General features: G+C 53.5%; 1 protein-coding gene across 3 annotated transcripts in view; it reads left to right on the forward strand.

Annotated features, from left to right (window-relative positions):
* The window catches only part of obsl1a (obscurin like cytoskeletal adaptor 1a), a 133770-nt gene that overhangs the window by 71318 nt on the left and 37787 nt on the right, over positions 1-24665 (forward strand). For all 3 annotated transcript variants that reach the window (XM_038790162.1, XM_038790163.1, XM_038790164.1), the window contains 6 exons: positions 2529-2804; positions 11749-12024; positions 16480-16746; positions 17627-17899; positions 22087-22353; positions 23239-23505. In XM_038790162.1, coding sequence (XP_038646090.1) covers positions 2529-2804; positions 11749-12024; positions 16480-16746; positions 17627-17899; positions 22087-22353; positions 23239-23505 — 1626 coding nt within the window. The remainder of the gene's footprint in view (positions 1-2528; positions 2805-11748; positions 12025-16479; positions 16747-17626; positions 17900-22086; positions 22354-23238; positions 23506-24665) is intronic.

Here is a 24665-nt window from a genome sequence, read left to right on the forward strand (position 1 = left end):
CACACAGTCATAGGTGTATAAGGAGTATAGTAGGGGACTGAGAACACAGCCTTGTGGGGCACCGGTGTTGAGGATGATCGTGGAGGAGGTGTTGTTGCCTATCTTTACTGATTGTGGCCTGTGGGTTAGAAAGTTCAGGATCCAGTCGCAGAGGGAGGAGCTGAGGCCAAGGCCATGGAGTTTGGAGATGAGTTTCGTAGGAATGATGGTGTTGAAGGCTGAGCTGTAGTCGGTAAGTAGGAGTCTGACATGGGTGTCATTGTTATCTAGGTGTTCCAGGGTAGAGTGCAAGGCAATGGAGATGGCGTTGATGGTTTCTCTTCCTGCTCCCGCACCGTTACCTCTGGTGGCCCCCATGAAAACACAGCGTTAGTTTCCACTTGGACACAGAGGACACTCACCTCTACCTCACCCCACCTCTCTCAGCCTCCCTCAGATTCAGAACACTCTTTAAAACCCATCCTTTCGATCAAGGTTTTGAGTCACTGTCCTGGGTCTCCATCTGTGGGTCAGTTAGATAACAGAACTTACAGTGCACAAGCAGGCCATTCGGCCCATCGAGTTTGCACCGACCCACTTAAGCCCTCTCTTCCACCCTATCCCCGTAACCCAATAACCCCTCCTAACCTTTTTGGTCACTAAGGGCAATTTATCACGGCCAATCCACCTAACCTGCACGTCTTTGGACTGTGGGAGGAAACCGGAGCACCCGGAGGAAACCCACGCAGACACGGGGAGAACGTGCAGACTCCGCACAGACAGTAACCCAAGCCGGGAATCAAACTTCAGACTCTGGCGCTGTGAAGCAGTTGTGCTAACCACTGTGCTACCGTGCCGCCACAAAGACAATCACAAGACAATAAGACGTAGGAGCAAGATATCATGGCTGATACTTTTCTCATCCCCATTCTCCTGCGTTCTCCCCATAATCAAGAACCTATCTATCTCCACAGCCCTCTGCGGAAAGAGTTCCACAGATTCACCACCCTCTGGCTGAAGAAATCCCTCCTCGTCTCTGTTTTAAAGGATCGTCCCTTTAGTCTGAGATGGTAACCTCTGAATTTTTCCTACAGGTGGAAACATCCTTTCCATGTCCACTCTATCCAGACCTCGCAGTATCCTGTAAGTTTCAATAAGATTCCCCCCTCATCCTTCTAAACTCCAACGAGTACAGACCCAGAGTCCTCAACCACTCCTCATATGACAAGCTCTTCATTCCAGGGATCATTCTTGTGAACCTCCCCATTCCAAGGCCAACACATCCTTCCTTAGATACGGGGCCCAAAACTGCTCACATTACTCCAAATGGGGTCTGACCAGAGCTTTATGCAGCCTCAGAAGCACATCCCTGGTCTTGTATTCTAGCCCTCTCGATATGAATGCTAACATTGCATTTGCCTTCCTTTTTTTTAAAATAATTTTTATTGAAGAAATTTTTCAAAATACAAACATTTTAACCCCCCCTACATTTACATTTAAATTATAACAAAACCAAGTCAAACCCCCCTACTTAACAAGAAAAAGAAAAAAGTCCCCCCCCCCCCCTACTCGCGCGTCCCCCCCCCCCCCCCCACCGCCGGCGAACCGACAGTCAGACCAACTTATCATTTCTAGCAGCGTCCTCGGGCAGGCCTTGCCCGTGCCACCACCGCTACCGTACTTCCTTCGTCTTTGTCCCCCCTCCCACCCCCCCCCACCCTCCTCCCCCCTCCCTCCCACCCTCCCCTCCCCTCCCGGGTTGCTGCTGTCACGGCCTCAGTTTCTATCTCTGATCCAAGAGGTCTAGGAAGGGTTGCCATCGCCTGAAAAACCCCTGCACCGACCCTCTCAGGGCGAATTTGATCCTTTCCAATTGGATGAAGTTTGCCATGTCGTTTAACCAGGTGTTAACACTCGGAGGCCTTTCGTCCCTCCACTGAATCAGGATCCTCCTCCGAGCCACCAAGGACGCAAAGGCTAATATTCCAGCCTCCCTCGCCTCCTGTACCCCCGGTTCCACCCCAACCCCGAAGATCGCAAGTCCCCATCCTGGCTTGACCCTGGACCCCACCACTCTCGACACCGTCCCTGCCACCCCCTTCCAGAACTCCTCCAGTGCCGGACATGCCCAAAACATATGTGCATGATTCGCAGGGCTTCCCGAACATCTAATACACCTGTCTTCACCCCCGAAAAACCGACTCATCCTTGTCCCCGTCATGTGGGCTCTATGCAGTACCTTAAATTGAATGAGACTTAGTCTCGCACATGACGACGACGAGTTGACCCTCTCCAGGGCGTCTGCCCATGTCCCGTCCTCTATCTGTTCCCCCAGCTCTAACTCGCATTTGCCTTCCTAACTGCCGACTGAACCTGCACATTAACCGTAAGTACTGTGGTGTGTTTTAGTGTGTGCGGTGCTATATAGATTCAGGTTGATGTTGTTGTTGAGCTCTGGCAGGTGTTCTGGAATTCTCTAATATCCTCCGTGACCACCGCACCAGATTCCGATCATTCCTGGTCAGCTAACTCTGCCCTTTCTATTGCAGATTCCCCAGTGACGATTGTTGGAAGCTCCCAGATCTCAGAGGACCGAATCTTCACAGAGTGTGAGACAATCGCCATGACCTGCCAGCTCTCCCGCTCTGATGTGCAGGTTCGATGGTACAGGGACGGTACCGAGCTTCTGCCCAACGACAAGATCAGGATCGAGTCGCGGGGTCTGACGCGGGAGCTGATGATCTTCGACTCGGAGCCGGGAGATTCTGGCCAATACGTTTGTGATGCCGGGGACGACAAACTGACCTTTAAAGTGACCGTCACAGGTATCAGCAAAAGTGACACAGCAACAGCCAGACTCAAACATCTCACCCTTCACCCCTCACACCATCGAACCGCATTACCCGAAAAGTCACGAGGAAGTGTCAGCTTGCTGTTTGAACATTGGACAGGGGGGGGGAGCTCGCTGTACTGATCATTCCCTCATTTGGTGTTCAAAGGCAATGTCTCCCCTCCTCTCTGTCCAGAGCTCACACTGCAATGTCTCCCCTCCTCTCTGTCCAGAGCTCACACTGCAATGTCTCCCCTCCTCTCTGGCCCAGAGCTCACACTGCAATGTCTCCCCTCCTCTCTGCCCAGAACCCACACTGCAATGTCTCTCGCCCTCTCTGGCCCAGAGCTCACACTGCAATGTCTCTCGCCCTCTCTGGCCCAGAGCTTACACTGCAATGTCTCCCCTCCTCTCTGGCCAAGAGCCCACACTGCAATGTCTCCCCTCCTCTCTGGCCCAGAGCTCACACTGCAATGTCTCCCCTCCTCTCTGGCCCAGAGCTCACACTGCAATGTCTCCCCTCCTCTCTGGACCAGAGCTCACACTGCAATGTCTCCACTCCTCTCTGGCATAGAGCTCACACTGCAATGTCTCCCCTCCTCTCTGGCCCAGAGCTCACACTGCAATGTCTCCCCTCCTCTCTGCCCAGAGCTCACACTGCAATGTCTCTCGCCCTCTTTGCCCAGAGCTCACACTGCAATGTCTCCACTCCTCTCTGGCCCAGAGCTTACACTGCAATGTCTCCCCTCCTCTCTGGACCAGAGCTCACACTGCAATGTCTCCCCTCCTCTCTGGCTAAGAGCTCTCACTGCAATGTCTCCCCTCCCCTCTGGCCCAGAACCCACACTACAATGTCTCCACTCCTCTCTTGCCTACACTTCACTGTCTCTCGCCCTCTCTGCCCAGAGCTCACACTGCAATGTCTCTCGCCCTCTCTGGCCCGGAGCTCACACTGCAATGTCTCTCGCGCTCTCTGCCCAGAGCAAACACTGCAATGTCTCTCGCCCTGTCTGGCCCAGAGCCCACACTGCAATGTCTCTCGCCCTCTCTGGCCCAGAGCCCACACTGCAATGTCTCCCCTCCTCTCTGGCCCAGAGCCCACACTGCAATGTCTCCCCTCCTCTCTGGCCCAGAGCCCACACTGCAATGTCTCTCGCCCTCTCTGCCCAGAGCTCACACTGCAATGTCTCTCGCCCTCCCTGCCCAGAGCCCACACTGCAATGTCTCTCGCCCTCTCTGCCCAGAGCCCACACTGCAATGTCTCCCCTCCTCTCTGGCCCAGAGCTCACACTGCAATGTCTCCCCCCTCTCTGCCCAGAGCCCACACTGCAATGTCTCCCCTCCTCTCTGGCCCAGAGCCCACACTGCAATGTCTCCCCTCCTCTCTGGCCCAGAGCTCACACTGCAATGTCTCCCCCCTCTCTGCCCAGAGCCCACACTGCAATGTCTCCCCTCCTCTCTGGCCCAGAGCTCACACTGCAATGTCTCCCCCCTCTCTGCCCAGAGCCCACACTGCAATGTCTCCCCTCCTCTCTGGCCCAGAGCTTACACTGCAATGTCTCTCGCCCTCTCTGCCCAGAGCCCACACTGCAATGTCTCCCCTCCTCTCTGGTCCAGAGCCCACACTGCAATGTCTCCCCTCCTCTCTGGCCCAGAGCTCACACTGCAATGTCTCTCGCCCTCTCTGGCCCAGAGCTTACACTGCAATGTCACCCCTCCTCTCTGGCCCAGACCCTACACTGCAATGTCTCTCGCCCTCTCTGGCCCGGAGCTCACACTGCAATGTCTCCCCTCCTCTCTGGCCCAGACCCTACACTGCAATGTCTCTCGCCCTCTCTGCCCAGAGCCCACACTGCAATGTCTCCCCTCCTCTCTGGCCAGAGCTCACACTGCAATGTCTCTCGCCCTCTCTGCCCAGAGCCCACACTGCAATGTCTCTCGCCCTCTCTGCCCAGAGACCACACTGCAATGTCTCTCGCCCTCTCTGGCCCAGAGCCCACACTGCAATGTCTCTCGCCCTCTCTGGCCCAGAGCTCACACTGCAATGTCTCTCGCCCTCTCTGGCCCAGAGCTCACACTGCAATGTCTCGCCTCCTCTCTGGCCCTGAGCCCACACTGCAATGTCTCCCCTCCTCTCTGGCCCAGAGCCCACACTGCAATGTCTCTCGCCCTCTCTGGCTCAGAGCCCACACTGCAATGTCTCCCCTCCTCTCTGGCCCAGAGCCCACACTGCAATGTCTCTCGCCCTCTCTGGCCCAGAGCCCACACTGCAATGTCTCCCCTCCTCTCTGGCCCAGAGCCCACACTGCAATGTATCCACTCCTCTCTGGCCCAGAGCCCACACTACAATGTCTCTCGTCCTCTCTGCCCAGAGCTCACACTGCAATGTCTCGGAGGAAACCCACGCAGTCATGGGGAGGATGTGCAGACTCCACACAGGCAGCGACCCAAGTCGAAATCGAACTTGGGACCCTGGAGCTGTGAAGCAATTGTGCTATCCACAATGCTACCATGCTGCCCTTAAGAAGTTAACCTACACTCCATTATTCTACCCTAATCCATGTACCTATCCAATAGCCGCTTGAAGGTCCCCAACTTTTCCAACTCAATTACTTCCACAGGCAGTGCATTCCATGCCCCCACTACTCTCTGGGTAAAGAACCTACCTCTGACATCCCCTCTATATCTTCCACCATTTATCTTAAATTTATGTCCCCTTGTAATGGTGTGTTCCACCCGGGGAAAAAGTCTCTGACTGTCTACTCTATCTATTCCCCTGATCATCTTATAAACCTCTATCAAGTCGCCCCTCATCCTTCTCCGTTCTAATGAGAAATGGCCTAGCACCCTCAACCTTTCCTCGTATGACCTACTCTCCATTCCAGGCAACATCCTGGTAAATCTCCTTTGCACCTTTTCCAAAGCTTCCACATCCTTCCTAAAATGAGGTGACCAGAACTGCACACAGTACTCCAAATGTGGCCTGACCAAGGTTTTGTACAGCTGCATCATCACCTCACGGCTCTTAAATTCAATCCCTCTGCTAATGAACGCTAGCACACCATAGGCCTTCTTCACAGCTCTATCCACTTGAGTGGCAACTTTCAAAGATCTATGAACATAGACCCCAAGATCTCTCTGCTCCTCCACATTGCCAAGAACCCTACCATTAACCCTGTATTCCGCATTCATATTTGTCCTTCCAAAATGGACAACCTCACACTTGTCAGGGTTAAACTCCATCTGCCACTTCTCAGCCCAGCTCTGCATTCTATCTATGTCTCTTTGAAGCCGACAACAGCCCTCCTCACTATCCACTACTCCACCAATCTTCGTATCATCTGCAAATTTACTGACCCACCCTTCAACTCCCTCATCCAAGTCGTTAATGAAAATCACAAACAGCAGAGGACCAGGAACTGATCCCTGCAGTACGCCACTGATAACTGGGCTCCAGGCTGAATATTTGCCATCCACCACCACTCTCTGTCTTCTATCGGTTAGCCAGTTTGTTATCCAACTGGCCAAATTTCCCACTATCCCATGCCTCCTTACTTTCTGCATAAGCCTACCATGGGGAACCTTATCAAATGCCTTACTAAAATCCATGTACACTACATCCACTGCTTTACTTTCATCCACATGCTTGGTCACCTCCTCAAAGAAGTCAATAAGACTTGTAAGGCAAGACCTACCCCTCACAAATCCGTGCTGACTATCCCTAATCAAGCAATGCCTTTCCAGATGCTCAGAAATCCTATCCCTCAGTACCCTTTCCATTACTTTGCCTACCACCGAAGTAAGACTAACTGGCCTGTAATTCCCAGGGTTATCCCTATTCCCTTTTTTGAACAGGGGCACGACATTCGGCACTCTCCAATCCTCTGGTACCACCCCTGTTGACAGCGAGGACGAAAAGATTATTGCCAACGGCTCTGCAATTTCATTTCTTGCATCCCATAGAATCCTTGGGTATATCCCATCAGGCCCGGGGGACTTGTCTATCCTCAAGTTTTTCAAAACGCGCAACACATCTTCCTTCCTGACAAGTATCTCCTCAAGCTTATCAGTCTGCTTCACGCTGTCCTCTCCAACAATATGGCCCCTCTCGTTTGTAAATACTGAAGAAAAATACTTGTTCAAGACCTCTCCTATCTCTTCAGACTTAATACACAATCTCCTTGATCGGACCTACCCTCGCTCTAGTCATTCTCATATTTCTCACATATGTGTAAAAGGCCTTGGGGTTTTCCTTGATCCTACCCGCCAAAGATTTTTCATGCCCTCTCTTAGCTCTCCTAATCCCTTTCTTCAGTTCCCTCCTGGCTATCTTGTATCCCTCCAGCGCCCTGTCTGAATCTTGTTCCCCTCCTCTCTGCCCAGAGCCCACACTGCAATGTCTCTCGCCCTCTCTGGCCCAGAGCCCACACTGCAATGTCTCTCGCCCTCTCTGGCCCAGAGCTCACACTGCAATGTCTCCCCTCCTCTCTGCCCAGAGCCCACACTGCAATGTCTCCCCTCCTCTCTGGCCCAGAGCCCACACTGCAATGTCTCTCGCCCTCTCTGGCCCAGAGCCCACACTGCAATGTCTCTCATCCTCTCTGGCCCAGAGCTCAGACTGCAATGTCTCCCCTCCTCTCTGGCCCAGAGCCCACACTGCAATGTCTCTCGCCCTCTCTGGCCCAGAGCTCGCACTGCAATGTCTCCCCTCCTCTCTGGCCCAGAGCCCACACTGCAATGTCTCTCGCCCTCTCTGGCCCAGAGCTCACACTGCAATGCCTCTCACCTTCTCTGGCCCAGAGCTCACAGTGCAATGTCTCTCGCCCTCTCTGGCCCAGAGCGCACACTGCAATGTCTCCCCTCCTCTCTGCCCAGAGCCCACACTGCAATGTCTCCCCTCCTCTCTGGCCCAGAGCTCACAGTGCAATGTCTCTCGCCCTCTCTGGCCCAGAGCGCACACTGCAATGTCTCCCCTCCTCTCTGGCCCAGAGCCCACACTGCAATGTCTCTCGCCCTCTCTGGCCCAGAGCCCACACTGCAATGTCTCCCCTCCTCTCTGGCCCAGAGCCCACACTGCAATGTCTCCCCTCCTCTCTGGCCCAGAGCCCACACTGCAATGTCTCCCCTCCTCTCTGGCCCAGAGCTTACACTGCAATGTCTCTCGCCCTCTCTGGCCCAGAGCTTACACTGCAATGTCTCTCGCCCTCTCTGGTCCAGAGCTCACACTGCAATGTCTCCCCTCCTCTCTGGCCCAGAGCTTACACTGCAATGTCTCTCGCCCTCTCTGGCCCAGAGCTTACACTGCAATGTCTCTCGCCCTCTCTGGCCCAGAGCCCACACTGCAATGTCTCCCCCTCCTCTCTGGCCCAGAGCCCACACTGCAATGTCTCCCCTCCTCTCTGGCCCAGAGCCCACACTGCAATGTCTCTCGCCCTGTCTGGCCCAGAGCCCACACTGCAATACCTCCCCTGCTGTCTGGCCACACAGATGATACGGCACGTATCCTCTGGAACGTTCCTTGGAACTTTCAGCGACAATGTGCCCAGACCCACCCTTCGCAAGACCGGGGACAAGTACAATCTCATTTCCCAATGATGCTTAGTGGTTGCGTTCCTGGGGTTCCACACGCAGAAAGGTGGCCATTGGGATGAGGGTGACGTTGGGTAAAGTTTTCCCTCCCTTACCCAGAGATTTGTACATGGTGCCCCTCCGGACAGGATCCATCATTGAGTTCCCGATGAGCCTGAGGACGGCTCCTGTGATTGCTGCGGAGCAGGATCGGGGTATCCCATGGGAGTGTGAGCCGAGATTGCTCTGGAATGGGACTTGGATATGGTGGGGGGGGGGGGGGGGGAACCACTGCTGTCACTTCACCTAAAGCTGACCACTTTGACCTTCCCCCATGACCTCTGCATCCACCCCACGCCATGTACATCAGACAGATCGTCCTGGAACCCAGTCGCCCCAGGTGTCAGTCCAACCGTCATCCAAAACCATCAAATCGCTTCTTCAGCACCAGCCAATCAGAAATCAATATCACCCAGCAAGTGCCAAAAAATGACCAGCAGCCAATCACGAAGCCCCAGGGTTCACATCAATGACCAATCACGGAGGTGCAGGGTTCAGTAGCACTGGCCAATCATTGAGGTGAAAGTGTTGACTTCTGCCGGGATGCTGTGCATTGTGGGTGCACGTTGCCAAGGGGATGGACAGGCCTGTTGCCAAGGGGAATAGCTGGGTCCTCTGATGGAATTCCTGGGATGGAATGTCCTTTGGGCCAGGTGACCTTTCCCTGACCAGTACAGAGTTCAGCAGACGAGGCATCCTGGGAGGTCTGTCAGTGGCCTGATAGGACCCGAGGAGTTGTCCACCCTGGGCCTACTTGGACTCTCCCAGGGAGTCTTCCCTCTCCATTACTTCCCTCTGAGGCCCAACACTCAAATTATTTAGGTGGTAACCCAGCCATGCCGTAACCTAATCCCTACGGACCAAATTAGACAGGGTCACCCAGGGGTTGTGCTGCTGGAACTTTGATCATAAACAACAGGTGACTTTGGTCTAGATTTTAAAATTCCACCCCCTCCTCCACGCCCCTGATATTAACCTTAGAGGCTGAACCTGGTGTGCTGGAGAGCGAGAGATATAGAGAGAGAGAAACATGGAGAACAAGGGACAGACAGAAGGAAACAGAGAGAGAGCGAGACACACACAGAGCAAGGCACAGGACTAAACACTGCCACCTCTATCCCAGAGTAGAAGGTGCTGCCTGAGAGAGTGGCACAGAGTCAGGCGGAACTTTCAGATGGGAGAGTGGACAATTTTTTGGAAAATAAAAGAAATTTCAGGCGACGGAGAAACAGCGAGGGAGTGAGACTTATTCGGTAGCTCGTGAAACGAGACAGCAGAGGGTGGCACAGTGGTTAGCACTGCTATCTCTCAGCGCCAGGGACCCGGGTTCAATTCCGGCCTCGGGTCACTGACTGTGCGGACTCTGCACGTTCTCCCCGTGTCTACGTGCGCTTCCACCGGGTGCTCCGGTTTCCTCCCACAGTCCAAAGGTCAGGATAAATTTCGATTTAGTGTCCAAAGTTGTCCAGGTTAGATGGGGTCACGGGGTTAGGGCGGGGGAGTGAGCTGAGGTCGGTGAGGTTTCCGAGGGTCAGTACAGACTCGATAGTCCGAATGGCCCCCTTTGATACTGGGATTCTACGATTCTATGATGGGCTGAATGGCCTCCATCTGTGCTGTGTGATTCTCTGCTTTGATGAAACCATTTTAATCACTTCGTCCACAAACAGGACACGGGAAAGAGTTTTAAAGCAAAGGGTATTCACACAGGTTTTTAAAAACACTGAGACAAGAGCCTGTTGGGGGACAAAGAACAAAGAAAAGTACAGCACAGTAACAGGCCCTTCGGCCCTCCAAGCCCGTGCCGACCATGCTGCCCGTCTAAACTAAAATCTTCTACACTTCCTGGGTCCGTATCCCTCTATTCCCATCCTATTCATGTATTTGTCAAGATGCCCCTTAAACGTCACTATCGTCCCTGCTTCCACCACCTCCTCCGGCAGCGAGTTCCAGGCACCCACTACCCTCTGTGTAAAAAACTTGCCTCGTACATCTCCTCTAAACCTTGCCCCTCGCACCTTAAACCTATGCCCCCCAGTAATTGACCCCTCTACCCTGGGGAAAAGCCTCTGACTATCCACTCTGTCTATGCCCATCATAATTTTGTAGACCTCTATCAGGTCGCCCCTCAACCTCCGTCGTTCCAGTGTGAACAAACCGAGTTTATTCAACCGCTCCTCATAGCTAATGCCCTCCATACCAGGCAACATCCTGGTAAATCTCTTCTGCGCCCTCTCTAAAGCCTCCACATCCTTCTGGTAGTGTGGCGACCAGAATTGAACACTATACTCCAAGTGTGGCCTAACTAAGGTTCTAAACAGCTGCAACATGACTTGCCAATTCTTATACTCAATGCCCCGGCCAATGAAGGCAAGCATGCCGTATGAGGGACCCTGGAGCTGTGAAGCAATAGTGCTAACCATGGTGCTACCGGGCTGCACTCATTGAGTCTTAAAAAAAATTAGTTATCTCAACACCACTCTTGTAAGTGATGGACTGATGGATGGCCAGGACCAAGAGAGTGTCTCACTGTCAGAGGGTCAGTACTGAGGGAGTGCCGCACTGTCAGAGGGTCAGTACTGAGGGAGTGCTGCACTGTCAGAGGGTCAGTACTGAGGGAGTGCTGCATTGTCAGAGGGTCAGTACTGAGGGAGTGCCGCACTGTCAGAGGGTCAGTACTGAGGGAGCGCTGCACTGTCAGAGGGTCAGTACTGAGGGAGTGCCGCACTGTCAGAGGGTCAGTACTGAGGGAGTGCTGCACTGTCAGAGGGTCAGTACTGAGGGAGTGCCGCACTGTCAGAGGGTCAGTACTGAGGGAGTGCTGCACTGTCAGAGGGTCAGTACTGAGGGAATGCTGCACTGTCAGAGGGTCAGTACTGAGAGAGTGCCGCACTGTCAGAGGGTCAGTACTGAGGGAGTGCTGCACTGTCAGAGGGTCAGTACTGAGGGAGTGCCGCACTGTGTGAGTGGACACAAAAATATTCTATCTCTACCGTTTTGAAGATTTTGGAACCTCTTCCCTGTGGCTTCTTATATTATCACTCGACGGGCATTCATCAGAGAAACAGGTCATTTATCAGATTATGCTAAATTAGACTGAATCTACGGCACATGTAATGTTTGCAGCTCCCAAAGCTACTGCCCATTCCACTGCCGTATGTGTGGGATCGTGCTGTGTATTTATTAGATGCCTCATTTTCCTGGATTAAAAGATTTAACAAAGTACATGATTGATTGTGAAGTGCGACGGGACCTCCGTCACTGGTAAAAGGTGTCAATAGTGAGCCTTTTCTTTCTGCCCTGTCTGCCAGAGGCTCTCGTGCTGTTTACGAACAAAGAGAAGCTTCCGGAAGAGGTCCACGCGAATGAGAATGGCAAGGCGGTGCTGGCTGCCATCGTGTCCAAGGAGAACACTAGTGTGGCCTGGTACAGGCACAAGGAGGAGCTGCCCGAGGGGGGGAAGTACGAGAGAAAGGGCGAGTCGCGGGTCCACAGTCTGATCATCGAGAATGTGCAGAGGGAAGACTGCGGGTTCTACACCTGCCGCTCAGCGGACGATGAGATGGTCTTCAACGTCAACATGGCTGGTAAGGGTGGGAGTGAGTCGGGCTGGGGTAGAGATTGAGGAGGGGGGTGGGGGATTGATGGGGGAGGGGCTGCGGTGATTGGCAGAGGTGCCAATGTCAGCGATGGTTCAGGATTCGTTCAAAGTACCCCAGCAACAAAACTTTGTAATGATCAAGAAGAGAAAATTCTGGAAACCCTCAGCAGGTCAGGCTGCAAGTGTGAAAAGCGAGACAGAGGGCTCAATTCTCCCCGGAAAATGAGTCGGCTATTTCGGGCGTGTTTCACGGGGAGATGCCCCTGGGCATCTGGGTGTGATCCGGACCGGAATTGACCCACACTTCGGCATTTTTATGAAGCTTGGGGAGTTTTTCACTGAGAAATCCCACAGGGGAGGGCGCCCGAGGTCAAAGGAGTTCTCCATTCTACCCGGCCCGCCCCCAGGCCAGCGGAGCGGGGGGAATGGCGCCCAGAATTAATTTCCTGCAGTGACGAACTAAAGATGCCGACAAGACCGGCTCCACCGAGATCGGGGCACCTTTCTTAAAGGGTGCCCAGGTCTCACAATGAGGTTATGGGATCTTCACACTCCCCCCCCCCCCCAGTCATGGCAACACCCCCAACCCCCGGCCCCAGAGGGGCAATCTCCCACCCCCATCACTAAATATCCACGTCACCCACCGCCCCACCCCTCCCAGGCATGACGGTGACCTGGCCTCACCCCCATCCATCCTCATAGGAGAGCCTATGGGATCGCTGAGGCCCCCCCCCCCCGCCCCCCAATCTTGGAGCCAAACCCCTTTCAGCTGCCCCTTCACCCCTTTCTCATGGGCATGTCTCCGCTCAGGCCCTTCTCCATTCAGGCACCCTGACAGTGTCAAACTGGCACCCGGGCACTGTTGACGTTGCCAGGGTGCCAGGGTGGTGCTGTCACGTTGCCAGGGTGGCGTTGCCACTGTCTGGGTTCCAGGGGCCCTGCCTTGTCCCCCAACCACCCAGGGGTCCTAATGGCCTCTTAGCTCCCTGGCGTGGCCTTCACACCCAGCGTCTGTTTTTGAAGACCAGTCCTAATCCATGTCAGATTGAGGCCCAGCCGGTGGAGCCGGTGACAACCGCGAGCCGGGACGTGGTGACCTCAAAGGGGTGTGCATATTTAAATTAGCCTAATGGCTCATTTGAATGTGCGTACCTGGCTCACGTGTAACGGGTGGGTGCGTCGCGCCCGGCTCGGTGTCTGATGCAAAATCCGTTTCTGGACGGCACGGTGGCGCAGTGGTTAGCATTGCTGTCTCACAGCGCCAGGGTCCCAGGTTCGGTTCCGGCCTTGGGTCACTGTCTGTGCGGAGTCTGCACTTTCTCCCCGTGTCTGCGTAGGTTTCCTCCGGGTGCTCCGGTTTCCTCCCGCAGTCCAAAGACGTTCAAGTTAGGTGGATTGGCCATGCTAAATTGCCCCTTAGTGTCCAAAAGGTTAGGTAGTGTTACGGGGATAGGGTGGAGGCGTGGGCTTAAGTATGATATTCTTCCCGAGGTCCAGTGCAGACTCGATGGGCTGAATGGCCTCCTTCAACACTGTAGGGATCGACCGCACACAACACGGTGGGAAAAGGAAGAGTTTCTGCCCCAGAGTTGGAATAATGTCAGCGATGTAAAGGAGCTGAGCTCCTGCACACTGGGCTTGCCCGGAAGAGAAGTGGCATTGACTCAAACGCTGATGGGGAAGTAAAATAGTTTGGATATTGCTTACATTTCAGAATTCCAGCCAAGGCGCTGGGGGACCCTCCCATGTAGCATTCGGGCTGGGGGGGGGGGAAGGTTGGATTTTTTTTGCGGCCTCAGAGATTGAGACGCCATTTTTAAACGGCATCCCCGATCCCTCGCTACAACAGTGGAGCTTCCCATTGTACAAAACGGGGCTGTGTGTGGCCTGGACGCGTGTTCAGGGCAGCACGGTAGCACAGAATGAAATGAAATGAAAATTGCTCATTGTCACAAGTAGGCTTCAAATGAAGTTACTGTGAAAAGCCCCTAGTCGCCACATTCCAGCGCCTGTTCGGGGAGGCTGGTACGGGAATTGAACCGTGCTGCTGGCCTGCCTTGGTCTGCTTTCAAAGCCAGCGATTTAGCCCTGTGCTAAACCACCCCGATGGTTAGCATAATGGCTTCACAGCGCCAGGGTCCCAAATTCGATTCCCGGCTTGGGTCGCTGTCTGTGCGGAGTCTACACGTTCTCCCCGTGTCTGCGTGGGTTTCCTCTGGGTGCTCCGGTTTCCTCTCACAGTCGAAAGATGTGCAGGGGTAGGTGGATTGGCCATGCTAAATTGCCCTTAGTGTCCAAAAAGGTATGGTGCGGTTACTGGGATGGGTGGAATAGGGATAGGGTGGAGATGTGGGCTTAGTTAGGGTGCTCATTCCAAGGGCCTGTGCAGACTCGATGGGCCGAATAGCCTCCTTCTGCACTGTAAATTCTGTGTTCTGTGTTTCTCAATCAGGCCCCTTATTCAAAGCAAGTCGCGTTGAATAGCCATTTGTTTCTCGTCATTGCGAATGCCGGGAAATACCCGGGTAAACACACCTGCTTGGGGTCTTGGTGCCCATTTGGGAAGATATAGATTGTGCTTATAGCAGACCCCAAACTCTAATCCTTGTGGTAATTCACTGCTTGCAGTTTGCCAACCTGGAAAATACCCATTTATCCTTCCTTTCTGCTTTCTGTTTGTTGACCAATCCTCACTACTTGCTAATATACCCCCCCCCCCCCCCCTCCAAAATCCCATGGAGCTGAAACTGAATCCAGAAACATTCACTCAACTCCATCTTGGCATGAAAGGGTTGTTAAAGAGGAAAACTTGAAGAGGTTGGGTCTGTACCCATTGGAGTTCCGTAAAATAAGAGGTGATCAAATTGAAACCTATTTTAGGTTTAGCTCACTAGGGGCTGGTTTAGCTCACTCGGCTAAATCGCTGGCTTTTAAAGCAGACCAAGGCAGGCCAACAGCACGGTTCGATTCCCGTACCAGCCTCCCCGGACAGGCGCCGGAATGTGGCGACTAGGGGCTTTTCACAGTAACTTCATTTGAAGCCTACTCGTGACAATAAGCGATTTTCATTTTCATTTCATATAAGGTCCTGAGGGGATTTGACAGGCTGGATACTCGGAGACATTTCCGCTTGTGAAGGAGACTAGAACTAGGGGACACAGCTCCAGGCTGAGGTCAGGAGAATTATTTGCTCTCAGAGAGTATTAAGAATTTGGTTACTTCAAGATGAGTTAGATTTTTATTTGGCAATAGAGTCAAGGATTATGGTGGGCAGACAGGAAAGGGTCCACAACCAGAACCATGATTTCACTGAATAATGGAACCAACAAAAGACTATGGGCGCGATTCTCCGCTGCCCACGACGGGTCGGAGAATAGTGGGAGGGCCTTCCTGACATTTTTCCCGCCCTCCCGCTATTCTCCCCCCCCCCCCCCCCGCCACGGCCGTCCCATGACACGAATCGCTGCTTGCCATTTTTTACGGCGAACAGCGATTCTCCCCTAGCCGATGGGCTGAGTTCCCAGGCCTTTACGGCCATTTTCACGAACGCAATCACACCTGCTCTCACTGTTCGTGAAAACGGCCGCAAAGTGCCGTCCTGGACAACCATGGCACCGATTGGCATGGCCGTGGGTGGCATGGGCCTGCGATCGGTGGGCACCGATCGCGGGCAGCGGGTCCGATACCCGCGCACTATTTGTTCCTCCGCCGCCCCGCAGGATCAGTCCGCGGGGCGGCTGAGGGGCATGACGGCCCGCGCATGCGCGGGTTTGACGCATCTGCGTGACGCTTGGCGTGCGGACTTAGCGACGGTCGCTAAGGCCGAGATGCCGTGCTTCATGGGGCCGCGCTGCTAGCCCAGCCCGGGGGGGGGGAGAATCGGGTCCCGGGAGGGGGCGTGGAGGCTGCCATGAAACACGGCCAGTTTCACGGCAGCCTTTGCGACTCTCCGCAGTTGCGGAGAATCGCGCCCATTATTACTTTTGCTGGTAATACCTGTAGGTTTATTTACAGAATGTAGCACTGCATATGTCCCACTCCCTGCTTACTGCCTCCTGGCCTGGAAGATTCTCTTTATAAGTGCTCTGGGTATGTGATTCAATAATGCCCTTCATCTGAGTCTCTGAATAATCTAGTTAACACACGACAAACATGAAGGAGTTAGGGGCTTTGAAATGAAAATCGCTTATTGTCACGAGTAGGCTTCAATTAAGTTACTGTGAAAAGCCCCTAGTCACCACATTCCGGCGACTGTTCGGGGAGGCTGTTACGGGAATTGAACTGTGCTGCTGGCCTGCCTTGGTCTGCTTTCAAAGCCAGCGATTTAGCCCAGTATGCTAAACCAGCCCCTAGCTTTGGGAGATAATTAGAGGGGAGTGAAGGGATCTTTTTTCACCGTGACATGGGATCTTTGTCAACAACTCCTCTTTGGTCTTTGCAGAGCTCCCACTCCAGTTTGTGCTGAAGTTGGAGGACCTGAGTGTCCAGAAAGGCGGCGCGGTCACCCTGTGGTGTGAACTCAACAAGGTCAAGGGTGACGTCATGTGGCTGAAGGACGGGAAGGAGGTCCAGCCCAGTGGCCAGCGTGTTGTCCGCGCGGAGGGGCGGCTGAGGTCCTTGACCTTGACCAAAGCCACGCTTGAAGACCAGGGCGAATACTCCTGCGAGTGCAAGGACGACAAGACGGCCGCACAAGTGTCAGTGAGAGGTTTGTAGTACAGTCCATTCCGTTTGACCCTGCATCCCTTCTAATTCGCTAACGGCCACCTACATCCACCTCTGCAACACCGTCCACCCTGTTTCTGCTGCTGGAACCCTGATTGGTCCCGTCATTGTCTCCAGACTCCCAATATTCCGATGTCTTCCTGGCCGGTCTCCCACCTTCCACCCTCCATAAATTTGAAGTCAGCCAGAAAACTCTGCTGCCCGGGTCCTCACTCGCACCAAGGCCCAATGACCTGTGTTCACTGACCGCATGGGCCTGGCTATGCCTCCATTTTAAAATTCTGGTCCTTGTTCTCAAATCCCTCCATGTTCCCCCACGCCCCAATCCCTACCTCTGTAATTCTGGCCCCCCCAATTTTAATCATTGCATCGTTGGAGGCTGTGTCTATGGCTACCTGGTCTCCGAGCTCCAGAATTCCCTCCCCAAACCTCTCCCACTCTCTGTCGTCCCTTGTGACGCTCCTTAAGATTCACCTCTCTGACCAAGCTTTTGAAATGAAATGAAAATCGCTTATTGTCACGAGTAGGCTTCAATGAAGTTACTGTGAAAAGCCCCTAGACGCCACATTCCGGCGCCTGTTCGGGGAGGCTGGTACGGGAATCGAACCGTGTTGCTGGCCTGCCTTGGTCTGCTTTAAAAGCCAGCGATTTAACCCAGTGTGCTAAACCAGATCATCTTCTCAGCATCTCTATAAGTGGCTCGGTGTGAAGTTATATTTGCCAACACTCCCGAGAAGCACTTTGGGACATTTTAGAATGTTAAAGGTGCTATATAAATGCAAGTTGTTGTTGTACCTCTCTGACACCTTGAACCTGTGCGGTTTTTTTTTTCACCCCCCCCCCCCCCCCCGCCCTCGTTGCAGTCCCCCGGGTGGTGGAGTTCATCTCCGACCTCCACAGTGTCACGGTGCTGGAAGGGGACGATGCCAAGTTCAAGTGCATGGTGTCCCCGGAGGACGTGAGGATGACCTGGCGAGCCAACGGCGCTGAGATCCCGCCCGGCAGCGACAAGTACGTGCCCTCGCGCAACGGGCTGTGCCACACGCTGCTGATACGCAGCTGCCAGCTTACAGAGGCGGGCAGAGTGACAGCGGAGGCTGAGGGAGTCGTCTCCGGCGCCAACCTTCAGGTGCAAGGTAGGACAGAGGCCAGAGGCCAGAGGCTGGGCCCACTGGAGTGGGGAGGGGGGGGGGGGGGCGCGGGATGGCTGGCCGAGGGGCGGTACGTTCAGAATGAATCCAGATTTATCGTGGTCACACCCGTTGTGTTGCACCCTGGTGTGCTTTCACTGTGAAATTAAATGAAAATGAAATTAAATGAAAATCGCTTATTGTCACAAGTAGGCTTCAAATGAAGTTACTGTGAAAAGCCCCTAGTCGCCACATTCCGGCACCTGTTCGGGGAGGCTGGTACGGGTATTGAACCGTGCTGCTGGCCTGCCTTGGTCTGCTTTCAAAGCCAGCGATTTAGCCCAGTGTGCTAAACCAGCCCCTTAAAGGCACCACAGACTGTGAGCTGTTGCTGCTGCATTAAGATAGCCCTTCCTGGACAACGGACCCTGACAGGACAGGGTTATGAGAAAGGATGACGTAAGTTGGACAGATTCTCTTGGAATTGAGAAGGGTAACAGGTGATATTGTTTGCTCTATTTTCGATTCCAAAGGGAGTAAACATTGTACAGGCTCCGGACGCAGTTTTTAAGATGTCCTTTGCACCCTTGATCCAGGCAATTAAACCACCATTCTGCACAAGTTCTTTAACCTCATAAGGGCCAGGAGACATAGAAAACAAGGAACATTCAGTCTGTGGAAACAACGGGCTGTGTGTTTCACGGAGTAAAAATCCCCCCCCCCCCCCCCCCCCCCCCGCCCCAGCCTAGCCTGCTGCACATTTCTCACCCGCAAGTTTGACCACGGCCGGCTGAGCAAACGCTCCTGGACTCCTCCTGTGCACAGCAGCAGCGCGGGGGTAAGTGAAGCCATGGCCCTCTTTTTACAGCATTAGCTGCAATGTTCCGGTAAGTTTAAAGTTCCCAGTCACTTTGATAGCAGAGGCAGTCACTATGCAATATAGGATGGGTTGGAGTTAGGACTGGGGGATGGGGGCGTGTTTTGGGTGGTCGGGGGTGGATAGTGGGGTGGTCGGGGGATGGGGTGGTAGTTGGGAGGTCAACTGATGGAGGGGTTATTTGGGGGCTAGGGAGGTGGGGGTAGTCGGGAGGTCAGAGGCTGGGCGGGGCTGTTGTGTTTTCATTCTGATATAAAGGCTGTCATCACGATAAGGGATTGTGAAAATACGTTGAGGGTTCGTTTATTGAGACTTAGCATGTGGGAACATTTATATATGGAAGGATAAAGATTGAAGACATCAGAGCTGAGTGTCTGTGTGTTCTGCTGAAAGTGAAACTAAAACTGGAATGCGTGACACACTTCCTTTCTAGTGATGTCATGATGCATCCCTAAAAGGCACATTACAACATCCCCCTTTTTAAAGATACTTTGTTCAGTCTTCTGTCTGCGAGCTTTGTGTTTGAAAAATCACAGTGTGCGCCCTTTTCTCTATCTGACTCCAGATCTCAGTCATTGTAACTGTCTAAACTCTGCACTTTCTCTCTCGCCTCTTTTTAAAATAAATTTAGAGTACCCAATTCATTTTTTTTCTCCAATTAAAGGGCAATTTAGCACCTACCCTGCGCATCTTTGGGTTGTGGAGGGCGAAACCCACGCAGACACGGGGAGAATTTGCAAACTCCACACGGACAGTGACCCAGAGCCGGGATCGAACCTGGGACCTCGGCGCCGTGAGGCTGCAGGGCTAACCCACTGCGTCACCGTGCTGCCCCTCTCTTGCCTCTTTTAAGACACTCCGAGGAAGTTAGCTCTCTGACACAGCTTTTGGTCATCTGTCCGAACATCTGCCAAAGAACATAGAAAATGCAGCACAGAACAGGCCCTTCGGCCCACGATGTTGTGCTGAACTTTTGTCCTAGATTAAGAACAAATTAATCTACACCCCATCATTCTACCGTAATCCATGTGCCTATCCAATAGCTGCTTGAAGGTCCCCAATGTTTCCGACTCAGCTGCTTCCAAGAGGCTCGGACTTTGTCCCTGGTTAAAGGTGCCATATGAATGTAAGTTGTTGTTGGAATCGGAGGGTGGAAAGGATTTGAATACCCTGTGGCAGACTTCCTTTCCTGAATCAGAGGGATCTATCGGCATTTTTGGCCCCCAATGGATTTCGAGCCAGGAGGGAGACAGAGTTTGGCTTTGTAATGCGGAACTCTGATGGACAGCAGGGATATGGTCAGTGTCCAAACTACGTAGGTGTAGGAATAGGAACGTTTGATCAGGGGACCCCATTCAGCCTCTTGAGCCTGGAACACCATCCACTATGGCCGATCTGTATCTTAACTCCCTCTACCTGCCTTGGCTTTATGTCCCTTAATATGGCTTACTTAACACAAATGTATTGATGCTAGATTTAAAATGGTTCACTGAGCTGAGAGCGAGTTCCATACATCCACAATTTACCAAAATTCAATCCCTAGTTCTGATTTTAAAGTTAGGCCAGCCCACCAGCAGGAAAGTCTACCCACTCGACACACCACCTTCCCAAAATCCTAAAACAACCCTCAATAAATCATCCGGGAACATTCTATATTCCAGGCAATGCAAGCTGAGTTCACACCATCTCACCTCAGAGTCGGACACTTGGAGCCCTGGAACGTTGCGGTGAATCATTCCAATTGGGAGTGGGGGCCGAAGGCCGGAGGGGAATTTCCCAGGCCGTTTTCCCTTACTGGTTCTGGGGATTTTCTCTGGATCCCTTTGCCCCTCCGGAAGGTTAAATGGCCGTGGGGGGTGTGGGGGAGGGCGGGGATAACAAGAAGGGTGAGAGGGAATGTCTAGTTGAGATGTGTCCACCATCATGGTGAGCATGTCAGATTTGTGCGTTTATTGGAAGAGCTGGGGTCTTAGGGTAAAATGGACCTTCTGTAGTATAAGGGTCTGGCATAGAAAGGGTTAACATGGGACGAGGAACAATAACAATAATGCCCACATGAGCCTAGAGGGCAGTCTTGCACTGGACAGAGCGGTGTGTAGAGGCGAACATGAAGACAGCTTAGACCTTAAACAATGTACAGTTATGAGTAATTATTAAAAACTTACTGTTAAACTATCTAAGACTCAGAACCGCTTAATGAGACGGAACAGATTTCACACAACATCTGACAACACCTCCCACAATCAAATGGCCCATTGATATGGGGAACACAGGGGGCAGAATTTTCCCTTTCTTGCACAGAGTGCTGGCTGAGGCGAGGAAGCTGGGGCGGGATTCCCTAATCCCGCGGCAGGGTGTCCAATCCGTCGCGTTTTACGACGGCGTGAATGGGCCGACCCGACGACTAATTCTGGTCGGCAAAAAGGGGCCAGCACGGCACTGGGGCGATTCACGCCGCTCCAGCTGCTGATCCCTACGTGAACTGGGTCCGCGCATGTGGGTCCGCGCATGTGGGTCCGCGCATGTGGGTCCGCGCATGTGGGTCCGCGCATGTGGGTCCGCGCATGTGGGTCCGCGCATGTGGGTCCGCGCATGCGCAGAGGCACCGGCGCCAACGCGCACAGTGGCTTCCTTCAACGCGCCGGCCCCGACGCAACATGCCGCAGGGCTACAGGGGCCAGCGCGGAAGAAAGGAGGCCCCCAGCCAGAGAGGCCGGCCCGCCAATCGGTGGGCCCTGATCGCGGGCCAGGCCACATCAGAAGCCCCCCCCCCGGGGTCAGACCACCCCTCCCCCTTTCCATGCCGGGGTCCCGCTGACTGAGAGCAGGTGTGGACAGCGCCAGCGGGACTCGGCGTTTTTACGACCGCCGTTCGGCCCATCCCGGGCCGAGAATCAGCGGACCAGCCACATAGAGCGGCGGCCGAACAGTGCCGCGCCAGGGCTAATGGCGCTGATTCTCCGCTTTGCAGAGGCAAGGGTGGGGGACGGGGATTCTTAATGTGGGGGGGATGATAATGTGGGGAACACTCTTATTATATTTAAATGTATGGAAGTTAGGTCCCCAACTTCCCTGGACAGGAACCTTGTTACGTCACTGGTGTAGGTTGGGTAATATCTGGACGCGTGATCTTGCCGGAGAGTTTATTGTTTTCCAGCCCTCGCAGGATTTTACACCCCCATTGGCATTGCACTTGCGTTCGCCTCGAGCCCCAATACCGCCCTCCAACAACATTGTGGGAGCCCCTAAGGAGATTGGTGGGCGGTGGGACAAAAAGGTAAACTTATCGTAAACTTTTACTCCCTGTTCCCCACAGAAACCCAAATCGTGTTCACCAGGAAGATGGCGAGTGTGGTGGCAGAGGAACTGCAGGATACCACCTTCGAGGTGGAGGTGAGCAGCGAGTCCGCTGAGGTCCAGTGGATGAAGCAGGGTGTGGTCATCCAGCCCAGCCCAAAGTTCCTCCTCCAGCAGGATGGCAGAACCAGGCGGCTAATAGTGTGCAGCACCACGTTCGCAGACCGAGGGAACTATCGCTGTGAGACACTGCATGACAGAACACAGGCCAAGCTCACCGTGGAGGGTAAGTGTGGCCTCTTTAACCAAACACAAATCAAGGGAGGGAGCTTTACTCTGTATCTAACCCCGTGCTGTACCTGTCCTGGGAGTGTTTGATGGGGACAGTGTAGAGGGAGCTTTACTCTGTATCTAACCCCGTGCTGTACCTGTCCTGGCAGTGTTTGATGGGGGCAGTGTAGAGGGAGCTTTACTCTGTATCTAACCCCGTGCTGTACCTGTCCTGGCAGTGTTTGATGGGAACAGTGTAGAGGGAGCTTTACTCTGTATCTAACCCCGTGCTGTACCTGCCTGGGAGTGTTTGATGGGGACAGTGTAGAGGGAGCTTTACTCTGTATCTAACCCTGTACTGTACCTGTCCTGGGAGTGTTTGATGGGGACAGTGTAGAGGGAGCTTTACTCTGTATCTAACCCCGTGCTGTACCTGTCCTGGGAGTGTTTGATGGGGACAGTGTAGAGGCAGCTTTACTCTGTATCTAACCCCATGCTGTACCTGTCCTGGGAGTGTTTGATGGGGACAGTGTAGACGGAGCTTTACTCTGTATCTAACCCCGTGCTGTACCTGTCCTGGGAGTGTTTGATGGGGACAGTGTAGACGGAGCTTTACTCTGTATCTAACCCCGTGCTGTACCTGTCCTGGGAGTGTTTGATGGGGACAGTGTAGAGGAAACGTTATTCTATTTCTCACCTGTATTTGGGGGTGTATAGGACTGTGGTTGATGACAGAAATGGTCTCTGTTGTTGATCAAGCTGAGAGCTCAGTAGGGATCAGTATTTGTTGGAAAATCGGTCCGGGATAGGTCCGGATGGGATGAGGGGTGAGATGGCGAATGGGTATTTCACTTTTCCCGAGGGATAAAGTTGTTTCCATTTCTTTTCCCTTTGGAACCAGCTCGAAGGATAACAGTGAAGAAACGACTGGAGGACCTGGAGGTCTACGAGAAGGAGGCGGTCACATTCCAAGTGGAGTTATCCCACCCGGATGTGGAAGGCGTGTGGATCAAGGATGGTATCCGAGTGAAGCCGAACAACAACCGCCGGATCAGCTCGGCTGGGAAGGTGCACAGCCTCACGCTGTCCGCTCTGACTCTCGAGGATTCCGGGACCATCACCTTCCAAGCCAACGGTGCCCGTAGCTCCTCCCGGGTAACGGTCAGAGGTGAGTGTCCTACCTCCTGCCCTCACACCCCCGGTCTCTGTGCTGACCGCCTGTCGCCAGCCTGGCTCAATCCGGATTCACACCTTGAGCAATGGGCTCAGGTAGACTCAGAGAACCTTGCAGCCATCTTGCCTGCACTGGCTGTGTGAAAGATCTATCGAATCAGCCCACTCCCTTCAGCTCCACCCACCCCCCTCAACCCCCCCCCCCCCCCCCCCCCCCCCCTCCCCACCAGCACCCCCCACCACCATAGCCCTGAAAATTCCTCCTCTTCAAGTATTTTCCCAATTCCCTTTTGAAAGTTATGGTTGAATCTGCTTCCTCCGCCCACTGAGGCAGCACCTTCAAAATCGCTGCAAGTCATTGAGTGGTTAGCACGGGATCAAAGCAAATTACTGCGGATGCTCGAATCCAGCAGGGGCTGGTTTAGCTCACTGGGCTAAATCGCTGGCTTTTAAAGCAGACCAAGGCAGGCCAGCAGCACGGTTCGATTCCCGTACCAGCCTCCCCGGACAGGCGCCGGAATGTGGCGACTAGGGGCTTTTCACAGTAACTTCATTGAAGCCTACTCGTGACAATAAGCGATTTTCATTTTTTCATTTCATTTCATCTGAAACGAAAGAGAAGATGCTGGAAAATCTCAGCAGGTCTGGCAGCATCTGTAGGGAGAGAGAAGAGCTAACGTTTCGAGTCCGATGACTGTTTGTCAAAGCGGACTCTTTGACAAAGAGTCACCTGGACTCGAAACGTTAGCACAGTTGCCAAGAACCCGGGTTCGATTCCGGCCTCGGCTGACTCTCTGTGCGGAATCTGCACGTTCTCCCCGTGTGTGCGTGGGTTTCCTCCGGGTGCTCCGGTTTCCTCCCACGGTCCAGAAGTGTGCAGGTTAGGTGGATTGGCCATGATAAATTTCCCCTTTGTGTCCAGGAATGTGCAGGTTACGTGGTGTGATGGGGATAGAGCAGGGGAGTGGGCCTAGGTGGGTTATTCAGGGCCTGTGCAGACTCAATAGGGAGAATGGCCTCCTTCTGCACTGCAGGGTTTCTATGATTCTAAAGCAAATTCTCCTCATCTCCCCCTCTGGTTATATTGCCGATTACCTCAAATCTGTGTCCTCTGCTTGGAGGAAGTTACAGAAGGAGGGAAAGATGTACAGGCTG

This window comes from Scyliorhinus canicula, chromosome 2 (genome assembly GCF_902713615.1).
Source record: "Scyliorhinus canicula chromosome 2, sScyCan1.1, whole genome shotgun sequence".
NCBI classification, from domain to species: domain Eukaryota; kingdom Metazoa; phylum Chordata; class Chondrichthyes; order Carcharhiniformes; family Scyliorhinidae; genus Scyliorhinus; species Scyliorhinus canicula.